Consider the following 19,323-nt stretch of genomic DNA (forward strand, 5'->3'; position numbering starts at 1 on the left):
TCACACACACACTCTGTCTCTCTCTCACAAACTCTCTCTCTCACTCTCTCTCACACACTCTCTCTCTCACACTCTCTCTCTCACATTCTCTCACACACACTCTCTCTCACACTCTCTCTCACACTCTCTCACACACCCTCTCTCACACACTCTCACACTCTCTCTCACACCCTCTCTCTCACACACACACTCTGTCTCTCTCTCACAAACTCTCTCTCTCACTCTCTCTCACACATTCTGTCTCTCACACTCTCTCTCACACTCTCTCACACTCTCTCTCTCACACTCTCCCTCACACACCCTCTCACACACACTCACATTCTCTCTCACACTCTCTCACACACCCTCTCTCTCTCTCACACACTCTCTCTCTCACACACTCTCTCTCACATACTCTCTCTCACACACACACTCTGTCTCTCTCTCACAAACACTCTCTCACACTCTCTCTCACACCCTCTCTCTCTCACACTCTCTCTCTCTCACACTCTCTCACATTCTCTCACACACACTCTCTCTCACAATCTCTCTCACACTCTCTCACACACCCTCTCTCACACACTCTCTCACACTCTCTCTCTCTCACACACTCTCTCTCACACACTCTCTCTCACACACTCTCTCACACACACACTCTGTCTCTCTCTCACAAACTCTCTCTCTCTCACACTCTCTCTCACACTCTCTCACACACCCTCTCTCTCACACACTCTCTCACACTCTCTCTCTCATACCCTCTCTCTCACACACTCTCTCTCACACACTCTCTCTCACACACACACTGTCTCTCTCTCACAAACTCTCTCTCACACTCTCTCTCACACCCTCTCTCTCACCCTCCCTCTCTCTCACACTCTCCCTCACACACCCTCTCACACACACTCTCACATTCTCTCTCACACTCTCTCACACACCCTCTCTCTCTCACACACTCTCTCTCTCACACCCTCTCTCTCACATACTCTCTGTCACACACACACTCTGTCTCTCTCTCACAAACACTCTCTCACACTCTCTCTCACACCCTCTCTCTCTCTCACACCCTCTCTCTCTCTCACACCCTCTCTCTCTCACACTCTCTCTCTCTCTCACATTCTCTCTCACATTCTCTCACACACACTCTCTCTCACACTCTCTGTCACGCACTGTCTCTCACACACACTCTCACATACTCTCTCTCACACACATACTCTATGTCTCTCTCACAAACTCTCTCTCACACACTCTCTCTCTCTCTCTCTCTCTCTCACAGCCTCTCTCTCTCTCACACTCTCTCACACACTCTCTCACACACTCTCTCACATTCTCTCTCACACACTCTCACATTCTCTCTCACATTCTCTCTCACACACTCTCTCACACTCTCATACACTCTCTCACACACTCTCACACACACACTCTGTCTCTCTCTCACAAACTCTCACTCTCTCACACACTCTCTCACACACACACTCTCTCTCACACTCTCTCTCTCACACTCGCTCTCTCACACTCTCTCTCACACTCCCTCTCACACACTCTCACATGCTCTGTCTCTCACACACTCTCTCACATTCTCTCTCACATTCTCTCTCACACACTCTCTCTCACACACTCTCTCACATACTCTCTCTCACACACATACTCTGTGTCTCTCTCTCTCACAAACTCTGTCTCTCACACACTCTCTCACACACTCACACACTCTCTCACACTCTCTCTCTCACACTCTCTCACACACTCTCTCACATTCTCTCTCACACTCTCTCTCTCACATACTCTCTCACACACACACTCTGTCTCTCTCACAAACTCTCTTTCACTCTCTCTCACACCCTCTCTCACATTCCCTCTCACATTCTCTCACACACACTCTCTCTCTCACCCTCTCTTTCACACCCTCTCTCACACTCTCTCTCTCACACATACTCTCTCTCACACACACACTCTGTCTCTCTCTCACACTCTCTCTCTCACACTCTCTCACTTTCTCTCTCACACACTCTTTCTCACACTCTCTCACACACTCTGTCACATACTCTCTCTCACACACACACTGTCTCTCTCTCACAAACTCTCACACACTCTCTCACACACTCACATACTCTCTCTCACACACACACTGTCTCTCACAAACTCTCTCACACACTCTCTTTCACACACTCACACACTCTCTCACACACTCACACTCTCTCTTACATTCTCTCTCACACACTCTCTCACACTCTCTCACACACACACTGTCTCTCACACACAATCTGTCTCTCTCTCACAAACACACTCTCTCTCTCTCTCTCTCTCACACACACACACACACACACACACACCCACACCCACATATAGACTCAAACAGACACACAGACAGACACACACACACTCACTCACTCACTGATAGTCAGACCAATGGTAAGACTGAGGCAGACATAACCAAAGCAGATCAGAATTCCATGGTGGTGTAGGTCGGGAGTTCAGTGGGTGAGAGGTCAAGAGGTGCCGGACTCTCATTACAAGCTGGGGTCAGCGGAGGTTAAGTACGTAAGCGATCGAATGGAGGAAAAGCAAACTGTTAATCTGTAAGGGGGCAGGGTCAAACTGTCAGGGGGAGGGTCTCATTCTCCAGCTCTGGTCAGCAGCCTCCAGCAATTACAGGTCAGTGCTCAGGCCAGGGGGGCACACAGAAATACGGGACCATCCCTTCCTTTGTTCAGACACTTTCCGGCAGACTGTGAGGATGCTTCACTAACAGGGAACTAGAGGAATTCTGGAAGGCATGTATACAGAACCCCAGTGTACTAGAAACTCTGTACAGTATACACAGAATCCCAGTATATACAGAACCCCTGTGTACTAGAAACTCTGTACAGTATACACAGAATCCCAGTATATACAGAACCCCCGTGTACTAGAAACTCTGTATACACTGAACCCCAGTGTACTGGAACCCCAATATACACAGAATCCCAGTGTACTTAGGGGGGTCGCGGAACACAGTAGCATAGCAACAAACAGAATGATCTTCAGCACCAGATATCGGGGTCGAATACCCACTGCTGTCTTTAAGGATCTTTCATTCTCCCCAAGACGAGGTGAATTTCCTCTGGGTGCTCTGGGTTTCCTCTCATGTTCCAAAGATGTACTGGTTAGGGTGAGTGAGTTGTGGCCATGCTGTACCGGTGTTGGAAGCAAGTTTTTAGTTGTAAGCCCACTGGATCTAGGACAGTTTTGACCTTTGTTTTGATCTTCTATGTTTTTCCTTTTCTTTCTGTAGCGACCTGAGGAGTAATCTGATCAGCACCATCCAGGTTGGAGCCTTCAGTGGCCTCACCTCTCTGAAGCGGCTGTAAGTAGTTTGAATTTATTACAACCAGACTCTTAGAGCAGGACCATTCAACCACCATCCCATCTCCAAACCTTCCCTCCCAACCACCATCCCATCCCATCCCCAAACCTTCCCTCCCAACCACCATCCCATCCCCAAACCTTCCCTCCCAACCACCATCCCATCCCCAAACCTTCCCTCCCAACCACCATCCCATCCCCAAACCTTCCCTCCCAACCACCATCCCATCCCCAAACCTTCCCTCCCAACCACCATCCCATCCCCAAACCTTCCCTCCCAACCACCATCCCATCCCCAAACCTTCCCTCTCAACCACCATCCCATCCTCAAACCTTCCCTCTCAACCACCATCCCATCCCCAAACCTTCCCTCCCAACCACCATCCCATCCCCAAACCTTCCCTCTCAACCACCATCCCATCCCCAAACCTTCCCTCTCAACCACCATCCCATCCCCAAACCTTCCCTCCCAACCACCATCCCATCCCCAAACCTTCCCTCCCAACCACCATCCCATCCCCAAACCTTCCCTCCCAACCACCATTCCATCCCCAAACCTTCCCTCCCAACCACCATCCCATCCCCAAACCTTCCCCCCCAACCACCATCCCATCCCCAAACCTTCCCTCCCAACCACCATCCCATCCCCAAACCTTCCCTCCCAACCACCATCCCATCCCCAAACCTTCCCTCCCAACCACCATCCCATCCCCAAACCTTCCCTCCCAACCACCATCCCATCCCCAAACCTTCCCTCCCAACCACCATCCCATCCCCAAACCTTCCCTCCCAACCACCATCCCATCCCCAAACCTTCCCTCCCAACCACCATCCCATCCCCAAACCTTCCCTCCCAACCACCATCCCATCCCCAAACCTTCCCTCCCAACCACCATCCCATCCCCAAACCTTCCCTCCCAACCACCATCCCATCTCCAAACCTTCCCTCCCAACCACCATCCCATCCCCAACCCCTCCCTCCCAACCACCATCCCATCCCCAACCCCTCCCTCTCAACCACCATCCCATCCCCAAACCTTCCCTCTCAACCACCATCCCATCCCCAAACCTTCCCTCCCAACCACCATCCCATCCCCAAACCTTCCCTCCCAACCACCATCCCATCCCCAAACCTTCCCTCCCAACCACCATCCCATCCCCAACCCCTCCCTCTCAACTAGCATCCCATCCCCAACCCCTCCCTCTCAACTAGCATCCCATCCCCAAACCTTCCCTCCCAACCACCATCCCATCCCCAAACCTTCCCTCCCAACCACCATCCCATCTCCAAACCTTCCCTCCCAACCACCATCCCATCCCCAACCCCTCCCTCTCAACTAGCATCCCATCTCCAAACCTTCCCTGCCAACCACCATCCTATCCCCAACCCCTCCCTCTCAACTAGCATCCCATCCCCCTCCCTCTCAACTAGCATCCCATCCCCAACCCCTCCCTCTGAACTAGCATCCCATCCCCAACCCCTCCCTCTGAACTAGCATCCCATCCCCAACCCCTCCCTCTCAACCAGCATCCCATCCCCAAACCTTCCCTCCCAACCACCATCCCATCCCCAAACCTTCCCTGCCAACCACCATCCCATCCCCAAACCTTCCCTGCCAACCACCATCCCATCCCCAAACCTTCCCCGCCAACCACCATCCCATCCACATTCCCCCTCCTAACCAGCATCCCATCCTCATTCCCCTCCCCAACCACTGTCCCATCCTCATTCCCCACCCCAACCACCGTTCCATTCTCATTCCCCACTCCCCAACCACCGTTCCATCCTCATCCCCCCCTACCCAACCACCGTTCCATCCTCATTCCCCCCTCCCCAACCACCGTTCCATCCTCATCCCCCCCTCCCCCAGCACCGTCACACCTCATTCCCCTCCCCAATCACCATCCCATCCTTATCCCCCTCCCCAACCACCGTCCCATCCTCCGTCCCATCCTCATCCCCCTCCCCAACCACCGTCCCATCCTCCGTCCCATCCTCATCCCCCTCCCCAACCACCATCCCATCCCCAAACCTCCCTGCCAACCACCATCCCATCCACATTCCCCCTCCTAACCAGCATCCCATCCTCATTCCCCTCCCCAACCACCGTCCCATCCTCATTCCCCCTCCCCAATCACCGTCCCATCCTCATCCCCAACTCCCCATCCTCATCCCCACCTCCCCATCCACTGTCCCATCCTCATTCCCCTCCCCAACCACCATCCCATCCTCATTCCCCTCCCCAATCACTGTCACCTTCTCATCCCACCTCCCCAACCACCATCCCATCCTCATTCCGCTCCTCAATCACCGTCACATCCTCATCCCCCTCTCCCATCACCATCAGATCCTCATCACTCCCCTCCCCAACCACCATCCCATCCTCATTCCCCTCCCCAACCAACGTCCCATCCCCATCCCTCCCCAACCACTCTGTCCCATCCTCATCCCCCCCTAACTACTGTCCCATCCTCAGTCCTCTCCCCAACCACCATCCCATCCTCATTCCCCTCCCCAACCACCATCCGATCCTCATTCCCCTCCCCAACCACCATCCCAACCTCATTCCACCCTCCCCAAACACCGTCCCATCCTCATCCCCCCTCCCCAACCACTGTCCCATCCTCATCCCTCTCCACAACCACCGTCCCATCCTCATTCCCCTCCCCAATCACCGTCCCATCCTCATCCCCCCCTCCCCAACCACCGTCACATCCTCATCCCCCCCTCCCCAACCACCATCCCATCCTCATCCCCCTCCCCAATCACCGTCACATCCTCATCCCCCCTCCCCAACCACCGTCCCATCCTCATCCCATCCTCGTCCCATCCTCATCCTCCCCTCCCCAACCACCGTCCCATCCTCATCCCCCTCCCCAACCACCATCCCATCCTCATCCCCCTCCGCAACCACCGTCCCATCCTCATTCCCATCCCCAATCACCATCCCATCCTCATTCCCCTCCCCAACCAACGTCCCATCCCCATCCCTCCCCAACCACTCTGTCCCATCCTCATCCCCCCCTAACTACTGTCCCATCCTCAGTCCTCTCCCCAACCACCATCCCATCCTCATTCCCCTCCCCAACCACCATCCGATCCTCATTCCCCTCCCCAACCACCATCCCAACCTCATTCCACCCTCCCCAAACACTGTCCCATCCTCATCCCCCCTCCCCAACCACCATCCCATCCTCATCCCCCTCCGCAACCACCGTCCCATCCTCATTCCCATCCCCAATCACCATCCCATTCTCATTCCCCTCCCCAATCACCGTCACATCCTCATCTCTCCCCTCCCCAACCACCGTCCCATCCTCATCCCCCTCCCCAACCACCGTCCCATCCTTATCCCCCTCCCCAACCACCGTCCCATCCTCATTCCCCCTCCCCCATCACCATGCCATCCTCATCCTCCTCCCCAACCACTGTCCCATCCTCATCCTACCCCTCCCCTCCCCAACCACTGTCCCATCCTCATCCCCCTCCCCAATCACCGTCCCATCCTCATCCCCCCCCTCCCCAACCACCGTCACATCCTCATCCCCCCCTCCCCAACCACCATCCCATCCTCATCCCCCTCCCCAATCACTGTCACATCCTCATTCCCCCTCCCCAACCACCATCCCATCCTCCTCCCCCTCCGCAACCACCGTCCCATCCTCATTCCCAACCCCAATCACCATCCCATCCTCATTCCCCTCCCCAACCAACGTCCCATCCCCATCCCTCCCCAACCACTCTGTCCCATCCTCATCCCCCGCTAACTACTGTCCCATCCTCAGTCCTCTCCCCAACCACCATCCCATCCTCATTCCCCTCCCCAACCACCATCCGATCCTCATTCCCCTCCCCAACCACCATCCCAACCTCATTCCACCCTCCCCAAATACCGTCCCATCCTCATCCCCCCTCCCCAACCACCATCCCATCCTCATCCCCCTCCGCAACCACCGTCCCATCCTCATTCCCATCCCCAATCACCATCCCATCCTCATTCCCCTCCCCAATCACCGTCACATCCTCATTTCTCCCCTCCCCAACCACCGTCCCATCCTCATCCCCCTCCCCAACCACCGTCCCATCCTTATCCCCCTCCCCAACCACCGTCCCATCCTCATTCCCCCTCCCCCATCACCATGCCATCCTCATCCTCCTCCCCAACCACTGTCCCATCCTCATCCTACCCCTCCCCTCCCCAACCACTGTCCCATCCTCATCCCCCTCCCCAACCACCGTCCCATCCTCATCCCCCTCCCCAATCACTGTCACATCCTCATTCCCCCTCCCCAACCACCATCCCATCCTCATCCCCCTCCCCAAGCACCGGCCATCCTCATTCCCCTCCCCAATCACCATCACATCCTCATCACTCCCCTCCCCAACACCGTCCCATCCTCATCCCCCCTCCCCAACCACCATCCCATCCTCATTCCCCTCCCCAACCACCATCCCATCCTCATCCCCCTCCCCAACCACCATCCCATCCTCATTCCCCTCCCTAACCACCGTCCCATCCTCATTCCCCCTTCCCAACCACCGTCCCATCCTCATCCTCCTCCCCAACCACCATCCCATCCTCATTCCCCTCCTCAATCACCGTCACATCCTCATCCCCCTCCCCCATCACCATCCCATCCTCATTCCCCTCCCCCATCACCATTCCATCCTCATTCCCCTCCACAATCACCATCCCATCCTCATCCACCCTCCCCAACCACCGTTCCATCCTCATCCCCCCCTCCCCAACCACCGTCCCATCCTCATCCCCCTCCCCAATCACCATCCCATCCTCATTCCCCCCTCCCCCATCACCATGCCATCCTCATCCTACCCCTCCCCTCCCCAACCACTGTCCCATCCTCATCCCCCTCCCCATCCTCCGTCCCATCCTCATCCCCCTCCCCAATCACCATCCCATCCTCATTCCCCCCTCCCCAACCACCATTCCATCCTCATCCTCCTCCCCAACCACCGTCCCATCCTCATCCACCCCTCCCCAACCACCGTTCCATCCTCATCCTCCCTCCCCAACCACCGTCCCATCCTCATTCCCCTCCCCAACCACTGTCCTAACCCCATCCCTCCCATCCACAACCACCATCCCATCCTCATCAAACCCCTCAACTAATATCCTTGCCTTTTCCCATGTCCTCCCCTTCCCAACTATCCTTATCCCCCATCTCAATAACACGCCCCGCTTCTCCCCAACCCCTTCCCATCGCTATCTAACATTCCACCTGCTCCCTCACCTATCCCCAATCCTGTCCACCAACTCCTTTCCAAACTCTGTCTCTCTCCATTCCCATCTCCATCCTTGCTTGCTCCCATCCACCATCTCATCTCCATCCCTGGCCTTTCCCGTCAATGTCCCACCTCATCCCCCTCCCCTTATCTCCCTGATCCTGTCCACCAACTCCTCCACATCCACCATCTCACCTCATCTCTAGCCCCTTAACTACCCATCCACCAACAAACTGCCATTCCCAACCTTTCCCCATATCCACCCACCATCTCTCATCCCCAGAAACCCTTTAGCAACAGCGCCATCCCCAACCCCCTTCATCAACTCTATATCGGCCATGCAAAGATTTCACTGGTTATCTCAGTTTCTCCCCCAAACACCAAACCCATTCTTAGACACCCATCCCAACCCTACCACATCCAGCAACTATCTTTCATCCCAAACTCCACATTCACCGGTCTAGTTCCTAGACGTTAGCACTCCCCGTCCACTGAGCTCTGCTCCATCTGCGGCTCTCTCACCTTCCACTATCTCTCGTGTTCTGACATCCCTTCTCTCCACTGAAAGGTTGAAGATGATGATATGTGACGGGAGAAGTGTGTCAGATTCCCCTTTTTTCGGCCCCTTAGCTTTCCACTCATCCCCTCCCAGATTCTCACTCCCCCCCCCAATCCATGCACCTTCTTCCTCACCTGGTTTCTCCCATCACCTATCAGCGTGTACTCCTTCCCCCCTCCCACTTAATTCTGGGTTCTGTCCCGTTCCTTTCTAGTCCTAACAAAGGGTTTCAGCCCAAAAAGTTTTCTGTTTATTCCTCTCCAGAGATGCTGCCTGACCTGCCGAGTTCCTCCAGCATTTAATGTGCGTGGCTCTGGATTTCCAGCATCTGCAGAATCTCTTGTGTTTATCATTTCTATTGGAGATGGATGTTTCTCTTTGATCTGAGGGAGTTGGAGCGACCCTGAAGAATAGCTGATAAGATAACTCAGTTTTGTCAGAGTTCTATCAGAGAGGGGTGGGACTTGAGGCCTAAGCAAGACACTAAATGGTAAAAGTGGTATTTATTTATTTTTTGATATACAGCACAGAGTAGGTCCTTCTGGCTCTTGGAGCTGCATTGCACAACAACCCACTGATTTAACACTGGCCTAATCACAGCACAATTTACAATGACCAATTAGCCTACCAAGCCTACTCCCTTGCCACACGTAACACAAGGTTCTTCTGTCCAACGTCGATCAGGTGTAGAATCTCGGATCCTGACTGAATACCGTGACCATTTTCCAGACGAGAGGAGGAGGAGTAAACAGGCCATTCGTTGACTCACAGTAACAATGTCACTCACAAGCCTTCGGCCCAGTGCACAGGCACTCGTTCCTCTGTGTTTCATGACTTGTCCTGCAGCTACAGGGGAACACCACCACCTTGAGGCTGCACTCAAAACAACAAGCAAGAAATACTTCATCGTCATTGAAGACAACTCCCAGCGATGGGGGGAGTGAGGAGTTCAGAGGAGATGTGCGAGGCAGAGTAGGTGGAGGATGTTTGATGATTAACTCATCGTGGTGCACAAAGGTGGCGGTTCTGCCTCAGTCCTGTTCACCCGACCTGGAACAGCTAACGGTCAAATATCGTCCATTTTATCTGCCGAGGGAATTTTCTGCCATTGTCCTAGTAGCAGTACATTCCACCTCAGGCCAACATCAGGCAGGCACTAGAGGATTTCAATCAGGCTGGCTTGAAGAAGTCTCTGAACCACTACCACCAACATGTCACCTGTGGAGCCAGTGGAGCCAACACACCTGGTCACTTTTTTATCACCATCGAGAATGTTTATCTTGCTATCCCACGGCCAGACTTTGGAAAGTCTGATCACCTGGCTGTACTTCTTCTCCCTGCTTACAGGCAGAGACTGGAGGGGAGGAGAAGATGGCAGCGTGACGCAGCGCACGCGGCCGCTCCGAAATGATCATATTTGTAAGTAGGTACCGTGCACAATCCTGATTTGATGGAGACAGATGTGAGAAGCACGGAGGAACATCTGGAGAAACTTCTGAAATGTCGGGTTCGCTGCCGCTGCTACTGTGCGATTGAGAATCTCTGGAGGGGAAGGCCCCAAATCCAATTGCCTATTGCCTGTTGCCAGGGTTGGGGTCGAAGTGCTCAGCAGAGATGGTGCTCGGTGTCGGAGGGCTGGTCGGAGGCTTGGAGCTTTCGGACGGACTCAAGAGTCGGCTGTGGTCGGGTGCTTCCAGGATGCTGCATCGGCAAGTTTGTGGCGCTGGAAGCTCACGGCAGGGAGAGTTTTTCTTCCTTCTACCATCTGCGTGAGATGATAGGATTTTCAAGAGACTTTGAGACTTTTTTTTTACCGTGCCCATGGTCTGTTCTTTATCAAATTACGGTATTGCTTTGCACTGTTGTAACTATATGTTATAATTATGTGGTTTTTGTCAGTTTTTCAGTCTTGATTTGTCTTGTGTTTCTGTGATATCATACTGGAGTAACATTGTATTATTTCTTAACGCATGCATTACTAAATGACAATAAAAGAGGACTGTGTGTCCTCATAATCTAAAAAAAATCTAAAAAAAAACTGCAGCTCCAGTGGTGAGGGTGGAGAAGGTATGGTCAAAGGAAGCTGAAGAGCTTTCAGTTGGTGCACTGGACGATATTCAGGGACTTGTCTTTGTGTCTGAAGGAGTACGCCACAGTTGTCACCAACTTCATCAAGTCCCGTGTTGATAAGTGTGTGCCTTCGAGAACATACTGGACACACCCAAACCAAAAGCCGTGGATGAACCAGGAGATTCGTTGTCTGCTAAGGGATGGATCTGTGGCATTCAAGACCGGTGATCAAGAACTAGGTGTGACCTACAGAAGACTATTTTAAGGGCAAAAAAACAATTCCATTAAGGTTAGAGATGAACTTGGATGCACGTCAGCTCTGGTAGAGTTTGCAGGACATTACTTTCTACAAAGCAAAGCCTAACATCATCAATGGCAGTGATGCTTCGCTCCCAGATGAGCTCAATGCCTTTTATGCTCACTTTGAAAGGGAGAATAAAACCACACCAGCGAATCAGCGAATCCCTGCAGAATCTGGTAACCATGTGATCCCTGTCTCAGGGCCGATAGCAGAATAACTTTCAAGAGGGTGAGCACTCACAAGGCATCGGGCCCTGATATTGTACCTGGTAGGGTTCCGAAAACCTGCGTCAGAGGTTACAGGGAGAAGGTAGGAGAATGGGGTTGAGAGGGATAATAAATCAGCCATGATGGAAAGATGGAACAGACTCAATGGGCTGAATGGCCTAATTCTGCTCCTATTCCTTATGGTCTTCCGTTTTACACAGCAATGTCAGTTTTAACCATGTGGTGGCGATGTGTCAGCTGGTCTCTGCCTTGGGAAGGATGAGCAGTAGGCTGTAATCTCTCTCTCTGCTCACTTCACACTCTTGCTTCAGCTCTATGAGATTTTTAACTGGCTTTATCTCCAGGATCTCACAATCCACAAAGTCATCATCACTTGCTACACAAGTTTCATTGCATGGTTAAGAAGGCATACGATGTGATGACCTTCTTTAGTTGAGGGTTTGAGTTCAAGAGCCGTGAGGTAATGTTGCAGCTGTTTAAAACTCTGGTTAGACAACACTTGAAGTATTGTGTTCAGTTCTGGTCGCCTTATTATAAGAAAGATGTGGAAGCTTTAGAGAGGGTGCAGAGGAAACTTACCAGGATATTGCCAGGATTAGAGAGCGTGTCATATGAGGATAGGTTGAGTGAGTGAGGGCTTTTCTCTTTGGAGTGAAGGAGGATGAAAGGTGACTTGATAGAGGTGTACAAGATGATAAGAGGCATAGATTGAGTGGACAGCCAGAGACTTTTTCTCAGTGTGGAAATGACTAATATTAGGTGGAATACTTTTAAGGTGATTGAAGGGAAGTATAGTGGTGATGTCAGAGGTGGGCTTTTTTACACAGCGAGTGGTGGGTGCATGGAACGCTGCCAGGGTGGTGGTAGAAGCAGATACATTAGAGACATCAATGAAACTCTTAGGCACAAATGGAAGGTTATGTGGGGTTGGATTGGCTTTAGAGTATGTTAAAGGTTCGGCACAACATTATGGGCCAAAGTTCCTGTACTGTGCTGTAATGTCTATGTTCTAGTTGAGAGATTCTCTTTCTCAGTCTGTTATGCTGCCAAAAGCTCAGTTAAATCTGCTGAACCTCCTGAATTATGGGCTATGAGCTGGTTAGCCCTTGTCTAATGAGGGACAGTAACTTTACCTAGCTTCACCGCTGGGAGTTTAGGCTGGTGGTCAGAATCTGCACTCTTTCGAACCGATTATTCATTGTGATTAATTTCCTTTCGTACAGGGACCTGTCTGATAATCGAATTGGATGTCTGAATCCTGGGATGTTTCAGAGCCTGACAAATCTGGTCAGACTGTAAGTATATGTGGCCAAGGCTACGGCTTTCTGAGCTACGGCCTTTTAAGTTTTCCTCCTATGAATGTTTAGTTCTCGTTGAAGCAGAGAAGGCTTAAATAGAGTTATTCAAAATCCTGGTGGGTATTGATCAAGTAATATAGGTGCTTCCAGTGGTGGAGGTCCCAGGGGTGGAACGAGCAAGAGGGGAGATGTGGAGCATTTTTCCTACTGTCAATGTCAAATTAAATTTATTATTGCCGTACGTACAGTAAATCTCAAGGTTGAGTGGCAGGGTGGAGATACATCTCTACCAAAGGAAGTATAAGGTGCTCCTTCCCTCCGCTAGCCTACAGGTCACCCTACCCCGATCAGGGTCATGTGAAGCAGGTGGTGGAGGGTCGTATGAGTAGCTGGTGCATATCACAAATGCTGGTTATGTGACCACTGACACCAGGCAGACAATCTCTGAAGAGTATTGATAATGGCTGGGGTCACTTGTCTTGTAAGGACACGGCCCAGAAGAAGGCAATGGCAAACCACTGCTGTAGAAAAAATTGCCAAGAACAATCCTGGTCAGGGATAGGACCATGTTTGACTATGTCATATGCCACTGCACATATTGATGACGATGATGACACCAAATACTACCTTGAGATTAATTTTCTTGCAGGCATTTCAATGTTCAAAGTAAATTTTACTATCAAAATTAAGAGGGAAAAGATGAACTATGAAAGGAAGTTAGCAAGTAATATCAAAGAGGATATTAAAAGCTTTTTCAAGTATATAAAGAGTAAAAGACAGGTGAGAGTAGATATAGGACTGATAGAAAATGGTGCTGGAGAAATTGTAATGGGAGATAAGGAGATGGTGGAGGAACTGAACAAGTACTTTGCATCAGTCTTCACTGAGGAAGCCATCAGTAGTATGCCGGACACTCAAGGGTGGCAGGGAAGAGAGATGTGCACAGTAACAATTACGACAGAGAAAGTACTCAGGAAGCTGAATAGTCTAAAGGACCAGATGGAATGCACCCTCGTGTTCTGAAGGAAGTAGCTGTGGAGATTGCGGAGGCATTAGCGATGATCTTTCAAAAGTGGATAGATTCTGGCATGGTTCCGGAGGACTGGAAGATTGCAAATGTCACTCCGCTATTTAAGAAGGGGGCAAGGAAGCAAAAAGGAAATTATAGACCTGTTGGCTTGACATCGGTGGTTGGGAAGTTGTTGGAGTCGATTGTCAAGGATGAGGTTATGGAGTACTTGGAGGTATATGACAAGATAGGCAGAACTCAGCATGGATTCCTTAAAAAAAAAATCCTGCCTGACAAACCTATTACAATTTTTTGAGGAAATTACCAGTAGGCTAGACAAGGGAGATGCAGTGGATGTTGTATATTTGGATTTTCAGAAGGCCTTTGACAAGGTGCCACACATGAGGCTACTTAACAAGATAAGAGCCCATGGAATTACGGGAGTTACATACGTGGATAAGGTGTTGGCTGATTGGCAGGAAACAGAGAGTGGGAATAAAGGGATCCTATTCTGGTTGGCTGCCGGTTACCAGTGGTGTTCCACAGGGGTCCATGTTGGGGCCGCTTCTTTTTACATTGTACATCAACGATTTGGATTATGGAATAGATGGCTTTGTGGCTAAGTTTGCTGATGATATGAAGGTAGGTGGAGGGGCTGGTAGTGCTAAGGAAACAGAGAGTCTGCAGAGAGACTTGGATAGATTGGAAGAATGGGCAAAGAAGTGGCAAATGAAATACAATGTTGGAAAATGTATGGTTATGCACTTTGGCAGAAGAAATAAATGGGCAGACTATTACTTAAATGGGGAGAGGATTCAAAGTTCTGAGACGCAATGGGACTTGGGAGTCCTCGTGCAGGATACCCTTAAGGTTAACCTCCAGGTTGAGTCGGTGGTGAAGAAGGCGAATGCAATGTTGGCATTCATTTCTAGAGGAATAGAGTATAGGAGCAGGGACGTGATGTTGAGGCTCTATAAGGCGCTGGTGAGACCTCACTTGGAGTACTGTGGGCAGTTTTGGTCTCCTTATTTAAGAAAGGATGTGCTGATGTTGGAGAGGGTACAGAGAAGATTCACTGGAATGATTCCGGGAATGAGAGGGTTAACATATGAGGAACGTTTGTCTGCTCTTGGACTGTATTCCTTGGAGTTTAGAAGAATGAGGGGGGACCTCATAGAAACATTTCGAATGTTGAAAGGCATGGACAGAGTGGATGTGGCAAAGTTGTTTCCCATGATGGGGGAGTCTAGTACGAGAGAGCATGACTTAAGGATTGAAGGGCGCCCTTTCAGAACAGAAATGCGAAGAAATTTTTTTAGTCAGAGGGTGGTGAATCTATGGAATTTGTTGCCACAGTCAGCAGTGGAGGCCAAGTCATTGGGTGTATTTAAGGCAGAGATTGATAGGTATCTGAGTAGCCAGGGCATCAAAGGTTATGGTGAGAAGGCGGGGGAGTGGGACTAAATGGGAGAATGGATCAGCTCATGATAAAATGGCTGAGCAGACTCGATGGGCCAAATGGCCGACTTCTGCTCCTTTGTCTGATGGTCTTATGGTCTTACATGTATGTCTGCAGAAATTCTCTGATGACTCAGCAAGTGTTGGGTCTATAAAGGGAGGATAGGAAGATGAATACTGGGCCCTGGTAGAGGACTTTGTCAAATAGTGCAAGCTGAATCACCTGCAGCTTAACGTCAGTCAGACAAAGGAGATGGTGATGGACTTTAGGAAGACTGAGCCTGCACTGCGCCCTGTTGCTAGTGAAGGCGACAATATGGATGTGGTGAGGACCTACAAGTACCTGGGGGTGCACCTGGATGACTGACTTGAGTGGAGCACCAAGGCAGACGCAATGTACAAGAAGGGCCAGAGTCACTTCAACTTCCTGAGGAGACTGAGGTCCTTTGGAGTATGCAGGCCTCTTCTTCACACGTTCGACTAGTCTGTTGTCGCCAGAACAATCTTCTATGTGGTGGTGTGTTGGGGCAATGACATCAACGTGGGTAAAGCCAATGGGCTCAATAAACTGAGTAGAAAGGCAGGCTCTGTTATAGGAGTCAACTGGACACACTGTGGTGGAACAAAGGATGCTACGGAAAATTCTGGCAATTCTGGACAATCTGATGATGGACACTGTTTTCTTACAACAGTGTTTTATTTAGATATGCTCAATGGTTGGGAGGGCTTTAGCCATGATGTACTGGGCCGCATCCACTATCTTTTATAAGATTTTCTGTTCAAGGACATTGGTGTTTCCATACCAGGCTGTGATGTAGCCAGTTGTTATTATCTCCACTATGCATCTATAAAAGTTTATCAAAGTTTTAGATGTCATGCCGAATCTCCACAGACTCCTGTGTAAGTAGAGGCACTGCTGTGTTTTCTTCGCAATTGCACTTACATGCTGGGTGGAGGACAGATCCTCTGAAATAGTAACGTCCAGGAATTTCAAGTTGCTGAACCTCCCCACCTCTGACTTCTGATGAGGAGCTCTGGTTTCCTTGTCTTGAAGTCTACAATCAGTTCCTTAGTTTAAAGTTCCTTCATTGAGAGGAAAACTAAATGCAGTTGAATTTATGAAAAACTATATATAAGTAAAGACTGACAACCAGCAAAAGAAGACAAATTGTGCACAGATAAATAAATAAATAGAAAACAATACAGAGAACACGAGACGTAGAGTCCTTGTGAGTGTGCAGCGTGTGGAATCAGTTGAGATGAGTAGAGTATCCACGCTGGTTGAACTGGTACAGACTCATGGCTCTGGTTGATCTGATTTCAATCTGACTTATGGCACTGTCTGTGTGGAGTTTACACACTCTCCCTGTGACCGCACGGGTTCCAATCGGATGCTCCAGTTTTCTCCAGCTTCCATCCCAAAGACGTGCAGGTCAGTGGATTAATTGTACATTTCACCTTATAGGCAGACAAGAGGCAGAATCTGAGGAGTATTGAGGGAAATGTGAGAAGAATAAATTGGTTAGCATGGAATCTGTGGGCAGAAGGGCCTATATCTGTGCGTAGGACTCAGCAATTGTGGGGATGCCGGAGTTCCCTCTGAGACTGGCATCAGTAGATACGGAGTAACATTCTACATTCCAAAGACACTTGGGTTAATTGTTACATGAGAGACACAGGGAAATTAAAAATTAGCTTTACTTGTCACATGCATGTTGAAACGCACAAAAAATGCTTTATTTGCGTCAAATGAAATCAGGGTGGATTGTGAAAATCAGCAAGTGTCGACACGCTTCTGCCACCAACATAGTGTGCCCACAACTTACTGTATGTGTTTGGGCTGTGGGAGGAAACCACAGCACCTGGGGAAAGCCACGTGGTCACAGGGAGCACGTACAAACTCCGTACGGGCAGGAGTTGAACCTGGATTGCTGGCACTGTAAAGTGTTACTCTACTGTGCTGCCCTATTTTGAATCATTACAAGCTTAAACATGATGGGCTGAATGGCCTAATTCTGCTTCTGTGTCTGATAGTCTAAAATGTTCCAAAAGTACTACTTGAGCACATTCAGACAAAAGGTGATATAACGTGGACAGGAAAGGGGCAAACAGAAACATCTGGTGGTTGAGGTGGGATTAACGTGTTTGCTGACAGGAGTGAAGATTTAGAGGAAGGCAGAGATCCTGGAGAATTACAGAGCTGGAGGAAACTCCTGGTATGGGAGAGTTCACAGGGAATTTCCCAGCAAGGATGGGAACTGGAATTGGCTTGATCTTTCTGTGTGAAATTGTTGAAGTCTGCTGCAGCATACAGGCAATTTCTAACAGTTGATCTTTTACACACTGAACAGAAATATCTCGGGGAACATCTTCTCCACGCTCAACCCCGATCTCTTGGATGGTTTGGCTTCACTCAAAGTCATGTGAGTATGAACGAGATCCTTCGAATCATGGCCGCAGTATCACTTCCTCCAGCTTCCCTCGTCCTGACAAGACCTTGGTCACTGAACTTTGAAAGAGTTGTTCACGGTGATGCATTTCTGCAGATCTTCCTCGGTTTGACCATGGCGCTGTTCACATCTGCTCACACTGAGGGAGGGGTAGTACACATTATGGGAGGGCAGTATCAAGGGAGAGTCACACTGTGGGAGGGGTGGTACTGAGGGAGGGGCGGTACCAAGGGAGAGTCACACTGTGGGAGGGGTGGTATTGAGGGAGGGTCACACTATGGGAGGGGTGGTACTGAGGGAGGGTCACACTAGGAGGGGTGGTACTGAGGGAGAGTCACACTGTGGGAGGGGAGGTACTGAGGGAGAGTCACACTGTGGGAGGGGAGGTACTGAGGGAGGGTCACACTGTGGGAGGGGTGGTACTGAGGGAGAGTCACACTGTGGGAGGGGTGGTATTGAGGGAGGGTCACACTATGGGAGGGGTGGTACTGAGGGAGGGTCACACTAGGAGGGGTGGTACTGAGGGAGAGTCACACTGTGGGAGGGGAGGTACTGAGGGAGAGTCACACTGTGGGAGGGGAGGTACTGAGGGAGGGTCACACTGGGGGAGGGGCAGTACTGAGGGAGGGTCACACTGTGGGAGGGGCGGTACTGAGGGAGGGTCACACTGTGTGGGGGGTGGTACTGAGGGAGAGTCACACTGTGGGAGGGGTGGTACTGGGGGAGCGTCACACTGTGGGAGGGGAGGTACTGAGGGAAGTTACTTGGAAGGGTGCGGCTGAAGGAGATCAGTGACCCCTGACCCTCCTTGGAATCGGAGTGACAATGATGTGCTTTTGTCTTCAGTGATTTCAATACGGAGTACCTGGTGTGCGACTGTAACATGCTGTGGGTGCTGAACTGGGAGAGGAGGAAGTCAGTGCGAATCTCCGAGGAAACGCTGTGTGCTTTTCCTAAAGCACTGAGTGGAAAGCCATTCAAAGACCTGAAGGAAAGCCAGTTGGTGTGTGGTAAGCACCAAATCTGCATGAATTTATAAAACACCTTAACACAGCCAGAGGTTCGCGGATAATCCTCATCTGAGGCGTGGAGAGGGAGAAACCAGCTTCCAGGAGCACCTTAGGAGGAGGAGGAGAGGTTTGAGCCGAGATTTACAGTGCAGTGCTCGGATGGAAAGGATTTGGTAACGGTGGTGATTACATGTAGGGAGGTGAGTGAGCTGTGGGAGTCTCGGAGGATCAAACAGTCCGTGATTTCATCCCAGGGTCAAAGAAGCGTGTTTAAAGAGAGAGAACGTAAATTCGAAGGAGATGTGCAGGGTAAGGCTTTCTTTATAGAGAGTGGTAGGTGTCTGGAATGGGCCACCAGGGTTTAGAGAGTCATCGAGC

At 50.8% G+C, this 19,323-nt stretch overlaps 1 protein-coding gene across 1 annotated transcript in view; it reads left to right on the forward strand.

The window, feature by feature from the left end:
* Positions 1–19,323, forward strand: part of adgra2 (adhesion G protein-coupled receptor A2) — a 204,245-nt gene that overhangs the window by 108,452 nt on the left and 76,470 nt on the right. The window contains exons 3-6 of the mRNA XM_072266811.1: positions 3,248–3,319; positions 12,944–13,015; positions 17,837–17,908; positions 18,782–18,945. Coding sequence (XP_072122912.1) covers positions 3,248–3,319; positions 12,944–13,015; positions 17,837–17,908; positions 18,782–18,945 — 380 coding nt within the window. The remainder of the gene's footprint in view (positions 1–3,247; positions 3,320–12,943; positions 13,016–17,836; positions 17,909–18,781; positions 18,946–19,323) is intronic.

The sequence above is a fragment of the Mobula birostris genome, chromosome 8, assembly GCF_030028105.1.
Source record: "Mobula birostris isolate sMobBir1 chromosome 8, sMobBir1.hap1, whole genome shotgun sequence".
In the NCBI taxonomy this organism is placed as follows: Eukaryota; Metazoa; Chordata; class Chondrichthyes; order Myliobatiformes; family Myliobatidae; genus Mobula; species Mobula birostris.